The 15,926-nt window shown below is 44.8% G+C and overlaps 1 protein-coding gene across 1 annotated transcript in view; it reads right to left on the reverse strand.

Annotated features, from left to right (window-relative positions):
• The window catches only part of rnf123 (ring finger protein 123), a 394,669-nt gene that overhangs the window by 17,967 nt on the left and 360,776 nt on the right, over positions 1-15,926 (reverse strand). Inside the window, exon 37 of the mRNA XM_080184629.1 lies at positions 13,928-14,022. Coding sequence (XP_080040755.1) covers positions 13,928-14,022 — 95 coding nt within the window. The remainder of the gene's footprint in view (positions 1-13,927; positions 14,023-15,926) is intronic.

Below are 15,926 nucleotides of genomic sequence, written 5' to 3' on the forward strand. Positions count from 1 at the left end.
ATATTGTACTCCAGAATGCAAACAATACTGTATAACAGAGGCCCATTTATTGGAGCCAGAAATCAGCTATTGGACTGCTCACAGGTAAAGATATCAAACAGAATATTAAAACTATCTGCATTTATTTGTCCCAAGTTATTTGTACTTTATTTACTCTCCATCAATTATCAAATTTGTTTTTATTTTAATATCTGATTTGCAACTCTCAGGACTAAGAATTAGACACTCCAGACAACATTTTCTACTTGCACATAACAAAGAGTGGAGAATAATAGAAGTGAAAAATGACATTTTCTGCATGTGGTCAATTCACTTGTGAAAAGCATTTTATTCCAGACTACCGCACGGAATTCCAGAACACTGTATTATAAACCCAGAGAACTCACTGCACAAAACCAATTCTCATCTTGCCAATTACTTCGAATCTGTTGTCCTCTAGTTACGACAATCGTGCCACTGGATATGCCTCTAAGCTCACAACATTCACATTTTAACTGTCGAATGAGTGTTAGTACACATAGGGTCACAGAAGATGCAGTTTGCTGCTTTGTTGGAGCAGTGGACAGCAGCAGATAACTGCAGGAAAAACAGTGCCTGGAAGGCATTCTGCAAATAGTTTTAAATTCAATGTTAGATGATGATGATAATGAATGCAAAGGTTCTGCAAAAAATACAGGAACAGGAGGCTGCCATTTGCGGGGGGAATAGTGTGATGGGGCTTCACAGAGACATAACAGAGTGACTGATAAAGCCTGAGTGGCAAAGATAATACCAGACACAAAAAACAGTGCAAATTCAGAGCTTGTTCCTCCCTCCATATTTACACTGAGTTTAGTATTTGTTTTAAATGCATTCATATAAAATATACAATCAGCTTACATGAAGGGCACCAATTGAGGGGACACTGTTTTTCTCTTTATTTATTCATTCATTGGACATTGGTATTGCTGGAATTTAATGAACATCTTTTGGGGGTCATGAGAAGGCAGTGGTGTCATTTGAACCAGTGTAGTGAAGGTGTTCCCTAGCTCCAACACATTTGGAGCAGAATTGAAGAGTGTAAAGATGGAAGAAAGTGTAGGGATGGGAAGTTTACAGAGACTGAGCTTTGGGGGTGAGAGGCTGGATTCATACAGGAGGATGAGAATTTGAAATTGAAGATAAACCAGGAGCCAAAATAGGCCCTGAGAATGGGCAACAGGAGAATTGAATTAGCTTGTGGGCTGTGGAGTTTTAGATGAGGTGAATAATGGTTGGAATAATCTAGAGCACAAAGATGAGTTCAAAATACTAGTGGAATTAGGAACTTTGGGCCTTTTCTTGTCCTTGACTGTTGTTCTCTCTCTATTCCACAGGCATACAGGAGCTCCATAAAGTATAAGGACTCTGTAAAGGACTTCTATAATCTTTCTACTATCCTTAAACTATAACTTGCTCCTTTCATATAGGGTGCAGTGGGCCAGGAAATATCAGTGGGAGGCCAAAAACAGGAATCATGACTTTATCCTGGGCTGTTTTTTCCACATAGTCTGCTTTGTGCTGGGGAACAGTGCAAGGCTTATTACACTATGCAAATACTTATTTGCATCTAATTAATGAGCCCAGGGCACAACCGTCCAGGCTTGCTAATGTTTCTGACCCCACCGGCGGAAATCCACACCGTCGGGGACCAGGCGTGATGGCCTCGTTGGTGGGACCAGAGGCTCTGCTGGGAGGCTAGATGGAGGGGGGGTGGGTACTGAGGATTGCCCCTTGAGCAGTGTCAGTCTGGCATGCTGGTAATGCCCAGCAGGCACCACGCAGTGCCAAGGGGGTGGGGGGCTTGTCAACCAATCTCCCAATATACTGGGACATTGATGCACGCGCAGCAGTCCCTTCTGTAGTCTGATGCTGGCCTCTCGGAGTGAGGATGGACAGAGACACAGACACTGAGGATGGAACGGGACACTGAGGATGGAGTAGGGATGGGGAGAGACACTGAGGATGAAGTAGGAATGGGGAGAGGCACTGTGGATGGAGCGGGGAAGGGGAAGACACTGAGGCGAGAACAGCTATGCATTTAGCTGCAGTGATATATATTATGCTGCTCTGAGTGTTTCTGACTGGTCATTAAATAATTTGCCATCACAATGTGTCTAGGTTATTTAACAATTGCTGCCACCCATGACTTTATATTGAGTAGTAATATGAGAAGGTGGTTACACAATTGGAAAGGTGATGTGCTCTGTAGATGAAGCATTAACCCGAACCCAATATCTTCACATTGTTGATGGTTGAGCTAAAAGTTGCTGAGTCAGTGCCATTGCATGTGTGGGAAGCGGAGAGTGCTTGTGCTGTCAATTATTCATTCTGATGCAATTCCCTTTAGCACAGCCTTTCTGCAATGTACACACTTGTTAGTTGAATCTGCACTATGACTTTCAGCCAATCCAGAAGATGGCTCTCCCCTGCTCTGTTTCAAGGTAGATTAAAACGTTTGTGCCCTGGTCCTTCAGACAGGCACTGACTGTGATACATTAGTATGACTGAAGTGAGTAGTAGAGGGATTAGCCAACTCAAGGAGAAATGTTGAGAGGTCGAGATTTAAAACAAAACTGCAGCAAATCATAGAACAGCATCACTTACCCTCACTATGTCATAACAGGACATTGTGATTTCCCAGATCAGATACCAACACACCATGTGATATCCCATATCAGATACTAGGACAACAGTGATATCCCACATCAGACAACGTGTGATATAAGAAATAGGAGCAGGAGTAGGCCATCTAGCCCTTCGAGCCTGCCCCGCCATTCAACAAGATCATGGCTGATCTGAAGTGCTGTTCCACTTTCCCGCTTTCTCCCCATAACCCTTAATCCCCTTGCCTACCAAAAACCTATCTACCCGCGTCTTAAATATATTTAGCGAGGTAGCCTCCACCACTTCAACGGGCAGAGAATTCCAGAGATTCACCACCCTTTGAGTGAACAAGTTCCTCCTCAACTCTGTTCTAAACTGCACCCCGCCCCCTTGAGGCTATGCCCTCTAGTCCTGCTGTCCTTTCTGAGTGGGAAGAACCTCTCCACCTCTACCCTACCCATCCCTTTCATCACCTTATATGTCTCAATGAGATCTCCCCTCATCCTTCTAAACTCCAACGAGTACAAGCCCAGTCTATTCAGCCTCTCCTCATAGCTCAACCCCTTCAACTCCGGTATCAGCCTAGTGGTACCAGCGCCCTGTACAGTTGCAGCAAGACCTCCCTACTTTTTTATTCAATCCCCCTCACTATGAAGGCCAGCATCCCATTTGCCTTCCTGACCACCTGCTGCACCTGTAGGCTGGGTTTTTGCGACTCATGCACAAGGACCCCCAGGTCCCTCAGCACCATAGCATGCTGCAGCTTTTCGCCCTGTATGTAGTAGTCCTTCCTACCATTATTCCTACCAAAGTGGATAACCTCACACTTGCCAACATTGTATTCCATCTGCCAGGTCCTCGTCACTCTCTCAGCCTATCTAGATCCCTCTGCAGACTTTCCACACCCTCCGCACAATTTGCCGTTCCACTTATCTTTGTGTCATCAGCAAATTTCAACACCTTACACTCGGCTCCCTCCTCCAGGTCATCTATATAAATGGTAAATAGCTGAGGCCCCAGCACCGATCCCTGGGGCACTCCACTAGTCACCAACCGCCAATCCGAATAGCACCCATTGACACCCACTCTCTGCTTCCTATTCGACAGCCAATCCCCTATCCACACTAACACCCTACCCCCAATTCCATGCCCCCTAACCTCCTGTAACAACCTTTTGTGTGGCACCTTATCAAACGCCTTCTGAAAATCGAGAAACACCACATCCACCGGTTCCCCTCTATCCACCGCACTAGACACATCCTCATAGAATTCCAATAAATTCGTCAGACACGACTTCCCCTTAACGAAACCGTGCTGCGTCTGCTCTATCAAACAATTCTTCTCAAGATGCCTCGCTATTTTCTCCTTGATTACGGGTTCAAGCATTTTTCCTACAACAGACGTTAAACTAACCGGCCTATAATTCCCTGCCTTTTGCCTGCTGCCCTTTTTAAATAGCGGCGTAACATTAGCCGTTTTCCAATCTTCCGGCACTTCCCCGGAATCCAGCGAGGTTTGGAAAATAATCACCAAGGCATCCACTATCACCTCTGCCATTTCCTTCAGAACCCTGGATGCATTCCATCTGGTCCTGGGGACTTGTCCACCATCAGTCCCTCTAGTCTGTCGAGCACTGCCTCTGTATTAACAATGATCTCATTCAAGCCCTCCACTCCTACCATCTTTCCATCGTTAACACCCAGCAAACTATTCGCGTCCTCCTCCGTGAAGACCGAAGCAAAAAAGTTATTCAAGGCCTCAGCCATTTCCTCATCCCCCACCACTAAATCCCCCCTCTCATCCTCTAAGGGTCCAACATTCACCTTAGCCAGCCTTCTCCTTTTTATATATTTATAAAAACTCTTACTATCCTTTTTTATATTTAGCACTAGCCTAGATTCATAGTTTATCCTTCCTTTATCAACTTCTTCGTCATTCTTTGTTGATATTTAAACCTCTCCCAATCCTCTTCTCGCCCACTACTCTTAGCCACTCTAAACGCATCAGCTTTTAATTTAATACTCTCCTTTATCTCCTTCGTTATCCACGGCTGATTATCTCTTCTCCTACGATCCTTTTTTTACCAATGGAATAAATTTCTGCTGAGCACCAAGAAAGATCTCCTTAAAGATCCTCCACTGTTCCTCAGCAGACCTACCTCCCAATCTGCGCCCCCAATCTACATTCGCCAATTCCTCTCTCATCCTATCGTACTCCCCTCTGTTCAAACAAGGACACAGGTCCGGGATCCTACTTTCTCCTCCTCCATCTGCATCAGAAACTCCACCATACAATGATCACTCTTCCCACATTAGATACTAGGAAACCATGATATCCCTCATCAGATAGGTGAACACATTATATTCTTCATCAGACATCAGGGAACTGTGATATCCTAGATCAGATACCAGTATAGTGTGAAATATCCCAGATCAGAAACCAGACACCATGCGATATCCCACATCAGATAACAGACACCGTGCGATATTCTACACCAGATCCCAGGGCAGGTGTTATATCACAGATCAGATACCAGAGCATGGTGTGATTTACCAGATCAGTTACAATGACTCCGCGTGATATCCCAGATCAGATATCAGGACACTGTGAGATATCCCACATCAGACACTGGGACACCACGTAATATCCCATGTCAGATACAGTGCGATATTCCATACCAGATACATGAACATCGTGCAATATCTCGCTCAGATTCCAGGACATCTTGTTAGATTCCACATCAGAGACGAGCACACCATGTGACATCCCAAATCAGATACCCAGACTCTCCGTGGTATCCCCCATCAAAGACCAGGCGATATCCCAGATCCGGTGCTAGGACACTGTGTGCTACCCCAGATCCGGTGCCAGGACACTGTGTGCTACCCCAGAGTCGGTGCCAGGACACTGTATGCTACCCCAGAGCCGGTGCCAGGACACTGTGTGCTACCCCAGAGCCGGTGCCAGGACACTGTGTGCTACCCCAGAGCCGGTGCCAGGACACTGTGTGCTACCCCAGAGCCGGTGCCAGGACACTGTGTGCTACCCCAGAGCCGGTTGCCAGGACACTGTGTGCTACCCCAGATCCGGTTGCCAGGACACTGTGTGCTACCCCAGATCCGGTTGCCAGGACACTGTGTGCTACCCCAGATCCGGTTGCCAGGACACTGTGTGCTACCCCAGATCCGGTTGCCAGGACACTGTGTGCTACCCCAGATCCGGTTGCCAGGACACTGTGTGCTACCCCAGATCCGGTTGCCAGGACACTGTGTGCTACCCCAGATCCGGGTGCCAGGACACTGTGTGCTACCCCAGATCCGGTGCCAGGACACTGTGTGCTACCCCAGATCCGGTGCCAGGACACTGTGTGCTACCCCAGATCCGGTGCCAGGACACTGTGTGCTACCCCAGATCCGGTGCCAGGACACTGTGTGCTACCCCAGATCCGGTGCCAGGACACTGTGTGCTACCCCAGATCCGGTGCCAGGACACTGTGTGCTATCCCACATTAGATACATGAAGACAATGTGATATCCAACATGATTTCCTCCCTGGAAAGACGGAGAATGAGGGGAGACCTAATAGTGGTGTATAAGATTATGAAGGGTAGAGATAGAGTGAACAGTGGGAAGCTTTTTCCCAGGTTGGAGGCGAAGATCACGAGGTGTCACGGGCTCAAGGTGAGAGGGGTGAGGTATAACACAGATGTTAGAGGGATTTTTTTTACACACAGGGTTGTGGGGGCCTGGAATACACTGCCAAGTAGGGTGGTGGAGGCAGACACGCTAGAGTTGTTTAAGATTTACCTGGATAGGCACATGAGCAGACTGGAGATGGAGGGATACAAAAGAATGTTCTAGTGAAGATCAAGAGCCTCAGGATGTTCCTGGGAATTAATAATTCCTATGAGTCGCCCAACAAATTCTAAGGCTCACCTTGTCACTTACTTTGGAGCTATAGGGAATCTTCCATTAATGTCTGTATAGCCTGTTGTATGTCTATTTATGTTTATTGATGTCTCCTTTTATATCCACAGGCGATTCGGTCCATCTAATTGGCTAACAAGGGGCATACATGCGGTGGGTCGTGCGAGGGTTGCTCTTGGATGTTGCTTCGAGAGTTGCCGAGTGCTTCACATCCGTTAGTGTACGCTTACACTGGACCAATTGATGGGCAAAATGACAGCTCAGTGACTATCACTGTCTGCTGTACAGTTACAGGGACCCGGGTCGGATCTCCGGCTTGGATCAATGTCTGTGGGAGTTAGCACATTCTCCCCATGCATGCGTGGGTTTTCTCTGGGTGCTCTGGTTTCCTCCCACATCCCAAAAACATGCTTTTTAGGCTGATTGGTGTCAATAAATTGTCGCTGAATTGGATCTCCTTTAATCTGGCACACATATAATTCCCTAAATTTGCACCCCCTTTATTGTGGAGTCCACTAGAGGTAGACAAAAATGTCGATGATCAACGAAAGACTAGAATAAGGCACTCACTGAGTGTTAAAATGGGCAGCGCGGGCTTGTAGGGCCGAACCTGTTTCCTGTGCTGTTCTTTGTTCTTTATTAGATGCCAGTAAACCATGGGATATCTCACATCAGAGACCAGGACGCCATGGGATATACATAGGAACATACAAAAGAAAACAGAAGCAGGAGTAGGCCATTTGGCCTTCAAGCTTGCTTCATCATTCATTACAATCATGGCTGATCATCAAATTCCATACCCTGATACTGCCTTCCCTCCATATCCCTTGATCCCTTTAGCTCAAGAATCATAGAATCCCTACAGTGCAGAAGGGAGCCATTTGGCCTACTAAGACTGTACGACAACTACCCCACCCAGGCCCTATCTGCACTACCCCACGTATTTACCCTGCTAGTCCCCCGATACCAAGGGGCAATTTAGCATGGTCGATCAAACTAATCCGCACATCTTTAGAGTGTGGGAGGAAACCAGAGCACCCGGAGGAAACCCACGGACATATGGAGAAGGTGAAAACTCCACATAGACAGTCACCCAAGACACAAATTAAACCCGGGACCTTGGCACTGTGAGGCTGCTGTGCTAATCATGCCATCCTTCAAATTTTGCCACCTGTCATGATGGGATTTGAACCTGGGTTCCCAGAGGATTATTTTAGGTCCCTGGATTACTCGTCCAACAATAACACCACTACACCTCTGCCTCCCGATATTTAATTCTTTCTTGAAGTCACTCAGCTTTCTGTAGTTGTGAATTCCGCAGGTTCACCACTCTCTAGGTGAAGAAATTTCTCCTCACCTCAGTCCTAAAAGGTTTATCCTTAAACTATGACTCCTAGTTCTGGACTCCCCTACCATTGTAATTATGCTTTCTGAATCTACTCTGTCTTAATCCTATTAGAATTTTACAAGTTTCTTTAAGATCTCCTCTCGCTCATCTAAACACTAATGAATACAATCCTAACCGATTAAGTCTCTCCTCATACGACAATCCTGCCATCTCGGGAATCCTGCACAACATCCTTCCTCAGATAAGGACATCAAAACTGCACGTAACACTCCAGATGTAATCTCACCAATGCCCTATGACAATTGCAGCAAAACAGCCTTACGAATCTGGTAGAATTTTTTGAGGAGGTGACAAAAACGGTTGACGATGGGCGAGCCGTTGATGTCATCTATATGGATTTCAGTAAGGCGTTTGACAAAGTCCCTCACGGTAGGCTAGTAGAAAAAGTTAAGGCACATGGGATACAAGGACAGGTAGTTAGATGGATTGAAAACTGGCTAGGCAATAGGAGGCAGAGAGTAGTAGTGGAAGGGTCTTTTTCTGGCTGGAGGTCTGTCACCAGTGGTGTGCCGCAGGGCTCAGTACTGGGACCTCTTCTTTTTGTAATATATATAAACGACTTGGAAGAGGGAGTACATGGTGTGATCAGCAAGTTGCGGATGACACCAAGATGGCAGGATTGGTGGATACTGAGGAAGATTGTCAGGTGACACAGCAGGATATAGATAGGTTGGTATACTGGGCAGATAGATGGCAGATGGAATTTAATCCTGACAAATGCGAGGTGATGCATTTTGGAAGGAATAATGCAGGGAGGAGTTACATGATAAAAGGTAGACCAATTAAGAGTACAGAAATGCAGAGGGACCTGGGAGTGCAAATGCACAAGTCTCTGAAGGTGTCAACACAGGTGGAGAAGGTTGCAAAGAAAACTTATGGAATGCTAGCCTTTATAGGAAGGGGTATAGAGTATAAGAGCTGTCGTCTAATGCTTCAGCTGTACAGAACGTTGGTTAGACCGCATTTGGAGTACTGTGTCCAGTTCTGGTCACCTTACTACCAGAAGGATGTGGAGACCCTGGAGAGAGTGCAGAGGAGGTTTACCAGGATGCTGTCTGGTATGGAAGGACTGGGTTATGAGGAAAGATTGGGAAAACTGGGGCTCTTCTCCTTAGAAAGGTGGAGATTAAGGGGGGGGATCTGATAGAGGTGTATAAAATAATGAAGGGTATAGATAGAGTCAACAGTGGCAGGCTCTTCCCTAGATTGGGGACAACTATCACGAGAGGTCACGATCTAAGGTTGAGGGGGGAGAAGTATAATTTGGATATTAGAGGAAGGTTTTTCACACAGAGGGTCGTGGGGGTATGGAATGCGCTACCAAGTAAGGTGGTGGAGGCAGGCACGCTGGACTTGTTTAAGGTTTACTTAGATAAGCATGAGTGAAACAGGGATGGAGGGTTATAGGAGACGGTTTTAAAACGGGTCAGAGCCTCGGGTCGATACTGGAAATGTAATAGTACATGTTAATGTTTTTGTCTCTTTTAATCCACAGGTGTCGGTCCACCTTGTTGTCAAACGAGGGGCATGCACGTGGTGGGTCGTGCGTGGGCTGCTCTTGGATGTTTCGAGAGTAGCCTAGTACTTCGTGTCGATGTGCGTGCTTAAATCTGGACCAGCAGACGGGCACCACAACAGCTCAGTGACTATCACTGCTAGCTGTGCAGATACATGGATTTGGGCCAGTGTCTGTGGGAGTTTGCGCATTCTCCCTGTGGTTGCGTGGGTTTCCTCCGGGTGCTCCGGTTTCCTCCCACACCCCAAAGATGTGCTCTTAGGCTGATTGGTGCATCAAATTGACCCTACACTATTCTCCCCTGAATCTGGCTACAGTAGGGGTACTATTTGCATACACATGGGGCAAGGTAGGTGTAGGAAAATGCTTTAAAATGGCGGCGCGGGCTCGTTGGGCCGAAGGGCCTGTTTCCCGTGCTGGGTTGTTCTTTCTTCTATTCCTATCCCTATAACTCAAAACTTCTCATTATGAAGGGCAACATACCTTTGCCTTCTTTACTGCCTACTGTAACTGCGCACTTACTTCCAGCGATTGATATTGATCAAGGTCTCATTGAGTATCCACCTCTCTCAATTTACACCCATTCAAACATTTATCTGTTTTCCTATTTTTGTTGCCAAAGTGGATAACCTCACATTTATCCACATTATATTGCATCTGTCATGCATATGCCCATTTACCTGGCCTGTCCAAATCAGGCTGAAGCATTTCTGCATCTTCCTCACAGCTCACCTTCCCACAAAACTTTGTATCATCTGCAAATTTGGAGATGATACATTTAGTTCCCTCATCCAAATCAATATATAATGTGAACTGTTGGGGTCCTACCACAGATCTCCATTAGTCACTGCTTGTCAACTGGAAAAAGACCCATTTATTCCAAATCTTTGCTTCCTATTTGCTATCCATCTAATGACACTACCCACAATTCCATGTATTTTAATTTTACATAGTAGTTGCCTATGAGAGACTTTGTGAAAGCCTTCTGAAAGTCTAAATAGACCATATTATAAATTCTCCCTGGTTGACTCTATTAGTTACATCCTCAATGGATTCCAGTTGATTTGTCAAGCACGATTTCCCTTTCATAAATCCATGTTGACTTAGATTATACCACTGCTTTAAAAATGCTTTGCTATGAAATCCTTGTTAATGGATCTATAACTTGCCCTGTATCAACATTAGGCACTCTGGTCTACAGTTCCTTATTTTCTCTCTACTTCTCTTTTTGAATTGTGGGCTTACATTAGTTACCCTCCAATTTGTAAGAACCATCCAGAGTCCATAGAATCTTGGAAAATGACCACCAATGAATCTATGTTTCTCAGGCTGCTTCTTTAAGTACTTTGAGATGAAGATTATCAGATCCTGGAGATTTATCTGCCTTTAATCCTATTAATTTTCCCCAGCTCCTCAGTAAAATGTGTGTTTTAGAACTTCCGGTACATTATTCATGTCTTTCTTGGTGAAGACAGAAGCAAAGTACAAATTTAGTTCCTTGGCCATTTCTTTGCTCCCTGTTATGAATTCTCCTGTTTCTGACTGCAAAAGGCCTATATTTGCTTTTTCAAACTTATTTATATATCTATAGAAACTTTACAGTTTTTTTAATGTTCCCCACTAGCTTACTGTCATACTCTATTTTCCCCCTTTTAATCAATCCCTTGGCCCGCCTTTGCTGAATTTTAAACTGCTCCCAATCCTCAAGTCTATTGCTTTTTCTGGCCAATTTGTATGCTTCTTCCTTGAATCTATTACTATCTCTAATTTCCCTTGTAGGCCACGGTCTGGCCAGTTTCATTTCTACTCTTGCCAACTTTTGAAATAACCAACATTTGGAGTTCACCTATTTGTGCCTGCCATTGCTTGTTCACTGTCCTTCCTTTCAGTAATGTTTTCCAGTCCATCATAACCAACTCGTGCCTCAACACATCATAGTTACCTTTATTCACGTTCAGGATCCTGGTCTCAGAATCGATTACTTCACTATGCACCTTAACAATTCCATCATTTATTGTCACTCAGTTCCAAGGATTCTCTCACAACTAGATTGCCAACTAATCCTTTCTAATTGCACAACACCCAGTCCATTGTTTGTTCTTCACAGTACTGGTCCAGAAAACCATCTGGTAAACACTTCAGGAATTCCTCCTCTTTTATACTGTGACTTATTTGACTCCCAATCTATATATAAAGTCACCCATAATCATTGATATTCCTTTTAACACATGCACCTCTGATTACCTGTCTAATTCTTTTCCTAACATTATCACTACAATTTGGTGGTCTATATACCATCCCCATGAATGATAGAGTCAGAGATTTACAACCTGGAAACAGGCCCTTTGGCCCAACTTGTCCATGCTACCCTTTACTTTTTTAAAACCTCTAAGCTAATCTCAATTGTCCGCATTTGGCCCATATCCCTCTATACCCATTGTACCCTTGTAACTAAATGCTTTTTAAAAGACAAAAATTGTAACTCCTCTACTACTACCTCTGGCGGCTTATTCCAGACACTCACCACCCTGTGTGTGAAAAAATTGCCCCTCTGGACACTTTTGTATCTCTCCCCTCTCACCTTAAACAAATGCCCTCTAGTTTTAGACTCCTCTATCTTTGGGAAAAGATATTGACTATCTAGCTGATCTATGCCCCTCATTATTTTATAGACCTCTATAAGATCACCCCTCAGCCTCCTACGCTCCAGAGAAAAAAGTCCCAGTCTATCCAGCCTCTCCTTATAACTCAATCCATCATGTCCCTGTAGCATCCTAGTAAATCTTTTCTGCATGCTTTCTAGTTTAATAATATCCTTCCTATAACAGGGTAACCAGAATTGCACACAGTATTCCAAGTGTGGTCTTGTACAACTTCAACAAAACATTCCAACTCCTGTTTTCAATGTTCTGAATGATGAAACCAAGCAAACCAAAAGACTTTTTTACCACTCTGTCCATCTGTGATCCACTTTCAAGCAGATATGAACATGTACCCCTAGATCTCTTTGTTCCTTAACTCTCCCCAACACCTACCATTAACTGAGCAAGTCCTGCCCTGGTTCAATCTACCAAAATGCATCATCTTGCATTTGTCTAAATTAAACTCCATCTGCCATTCTTCAGCCCACTGGCCCAACTGATCAAGATCCCATTGCAATTGGAGATAACTTTCCTCACCGTTCACTATGCCACCAATCTTAGTGTCATCTGCAGACTTACTAATCATGCCTCCTATATTCTCATCCAAATCATTAATCTAATTGACAAATAACAGTGGACCCAGCACTGAGCCCAGAGGCACACTGGTCACAGACCTCCAGTTTGAAAAACAACCCTCTACAACCACCCTCTGGCTTCTGTCAAGAACAACAGATTTATTTGGTAGCAGAAACCACCAGCTTTCAGAGCGCTGCTCCTTCATCAACACCAGCATCTCCACATTCTGTCAGGAAGCCAATTTTGTATCCATTTAGATACCTCACCCTGGATCCCGTGAGATTTAACCTTATACAACAACTTACCATGCAGTACCTTGTCAAAGGCCATGCTAAAGTCCATGTAGACAACATCAATTGCACTGCCCTCATCTACCTTCTTGGTTACCCCTTCAAAAAACTCAATCAAATTTGTTATTTTCCACTCAAAAAGCCATGCTACTGTCCCTAATCAGTCCTTGCATCTTTAAATGCCTGTAGATCCTGTCTCTCAAAATACCTTTCAGTAATTTACCCACCACCGATGCAGTTCCCAGCTTTGCCTTGCAGTCCTTTTTAAACAAAGGGATAACATTTGTCACTCTCCAATCTTCAGGTACTTCACCCGTGACTACTGATGATTCAAATATATCGCACATCGGACCCAGGGACACCCTGTGCTACTGCACATCAGATACCAGGATGCAGTGTATTATCCTGCATTGGATAACAGGACATCATGTGTTAAACGTCAGCACAGTCTATGACCATGATGCTATTTAATATCCCTTTTGATTTTGCATTGAGTTTCAGTATTGTTGCAATCTACATGAAGTTTCTATTTTATAAAGATTTGTATTCGTATAGTGCCCTTCATGACTAAAGGGGATGCAAAAGCATTTTACAGATTTTTAAGTGCAGTTACTCTTGTGTTATAGTATGCTATCTAGGTATGAAATTTTAAGAATCTGAATAAAGAAACTTTGAGTGATATGAATAGTTAATTCCTGGGACCCATTACCTATTGCACTCTTAATGAAGTGCCTGTTTTCAAGTTTGTCTACTTGTTCAGACCCAACATATTACAACACCTGCAATCTGAAGCATAAGAAACACTGGGCTATGTTTCTAAACATTGGTTAGAGTGAAGCAAGTTTACTGAGAGCCTTCACACTATTGGTGCCAAGATAATGACTCAATAAAATAACTGGCAACTATCTGGTATAAAGCACTGTGTTAATGGGCAATTCTCTCACCATTGCAGTAGCTGCAGCCTGCTTGGATTCACGGGTCAAATGGGAGAGCAGACCTTCAACTTTACCCAGCTCCTCCAGGCTGATATAATCTGGGTCTGCACAGGAAGAAACAAAGGGACACTCGGTCACACACATCCTGAAACAAATCACATAAAAAACAGTCTTAACAGAAGAAAGCCAGAAAATAGCTTAAAACTTCCAGAATTCTTCTTATTCAATGGTTTCAAATCATGGTTACTAATGATTGTGGTAATGGGCAGAGTGACATCTGACACAAAGTGAGGTCTGGTGCAGGGTGGGTAATGTACATAGTGAGTCTGATACAGAACGAAGTCTAATACAGTTAGAGTAATGGACAGACTGAGGAATGGATAGGGTGAAGCTTGACAGACATTGTTCTCCCATTCTTTCTCGCCCTTCCGCCCTCCCACCCTCCCATTCTCTTGCTCACCCTCCTTCCCATTCTCTCCTGTTCTATCTTGCTCGCCCTTGCTCCCACCCTTTCGCCCTCCCTCCCATTCTTTCATGCTCGCTCCCGCCTCCCTCCTCCCCATTTTTTCTTCGCTCACCCTCCCGCCCTCCCTCCCATTCTCTCTCGCTCGGCTTCCCGCCCTCCCTCCCATTCTCTCTCGCTCAACCTCCCGCCTCCATTCTTCTCCCTCCCGCCCCCGTTTCCCTCCCGGCTGTTCTTTCTCCCTCTTGCCCTCCCGGCTGTTCTTTGTCGCTCGCACCCCCGCCCTCCCATTCCTTCCCCCTCTCCCGCTCCCATTCGTTCTTTCTTTCTCTCTGCTCTCCAGTGCTGTTGCTCTCTCTCTCCCTCTCTCTCTGCATTCCCATTTGTTCTCTTTCACTCTCTGCTCTCCAGTGGATCGCTGTCTCTGTACTCCCATTTGTTCTTCTTGCACTCTATTCTCCCATTCATTCTCTCCCATTCGGCACTTCCATTTATTCGTTTTCTCTCTCGCTGCTATCCTATTTGTTCCCTATCTTGCCGCTATCCCATTTTTTCTCCACCCCCCCCCCCACTCTCTGCACTCTCTATCATTCTTGTTCCCCACACTCCCATTCTTTCTCCTTTCCCTCTCTGTGCTCTCATGTTCCTTATTCCTCATTGCGCTCCCATTTGTTCTCTCTCCCATTTCATAGAATCATAGAAAAACTACAGCACAAACAGGCCCTTCAGTCCACAAGTTGCACCAATCATATCTCTACCTACTAGGCTTACCTATAACCCTCAATCCTATTAAGTCCCATGTACTCATCCAGAAGTCTCTTAAAAGACCCTATCGAATTTGCCTCTACCACCACCGACGGCAGCCGATTCCACTCACCCACCACCCTCTGAGTGAAAAACTTACCCCTGACATCTCCTCTGTACCTACTCCCCAGCACCTTAAACTTGTGTCCTCTTGCGGCAGCCATTTCAGCCCTGGGAAAAAGCCTCTGAGAATCCACCTGATCAATACCTCTCAACATCTTATACACCTCTATCAGGTCCTCTCTCATCTTTTGTCTCTCCAAGGAAAAAAGACCGAGCTCTCTCAACCTATCGTCATATCCAATCCAGGTAACATCCTTGTAAATCTCCTCTGCACTCTTTTAATGGCTTCCACATCCTTCCTGTAATGAGGCAACCAGAACTGAGCACAGTACTCCAAGTGGGGTCTTTCCTCACTCTATGATTTCTATTGTTTACTTTCACTTATGCTGTCAAGTGTTCACGTTATCTCATGTGTTCCATCATTTCATGTTATTTGTTATTTCCTTCCTCTTGTACTCTCATACATTCCCTTTCTCTACACATGTTGATTTGTCATTATTACTTTCCTTCATCACTCTCAATCATTGCCTTCCTCTCACATTTTTACTATTCCTCTCTTTTTTATTTTTGATCACACCCAGTTGGCCTGTGCTGTAACCTACTAGATTCTGTATTCCCATTCTTTTTCCTCAATGCTGATACTTCCCTTTCAAAGAACAAAAAAAACAAAAACAGCCC

This window comes from Carcharhinus amblyrhynchos, chromosome 3, assembly GCF_965287045.1.
Source record: "Carcharhinus amblyrhynchos chromosome 3, sCarAmb.v2.hapA, whole genome shotgun sequence".
In the NCBI taxonomy this organism is placed as follows: Eukaryota; Metazoa; Chordata; class Chondrichthyes; order Carcharhiniformes; family Carcharhinidae; genus Carcharhinus; species Carcharhinus amblyrhynchos.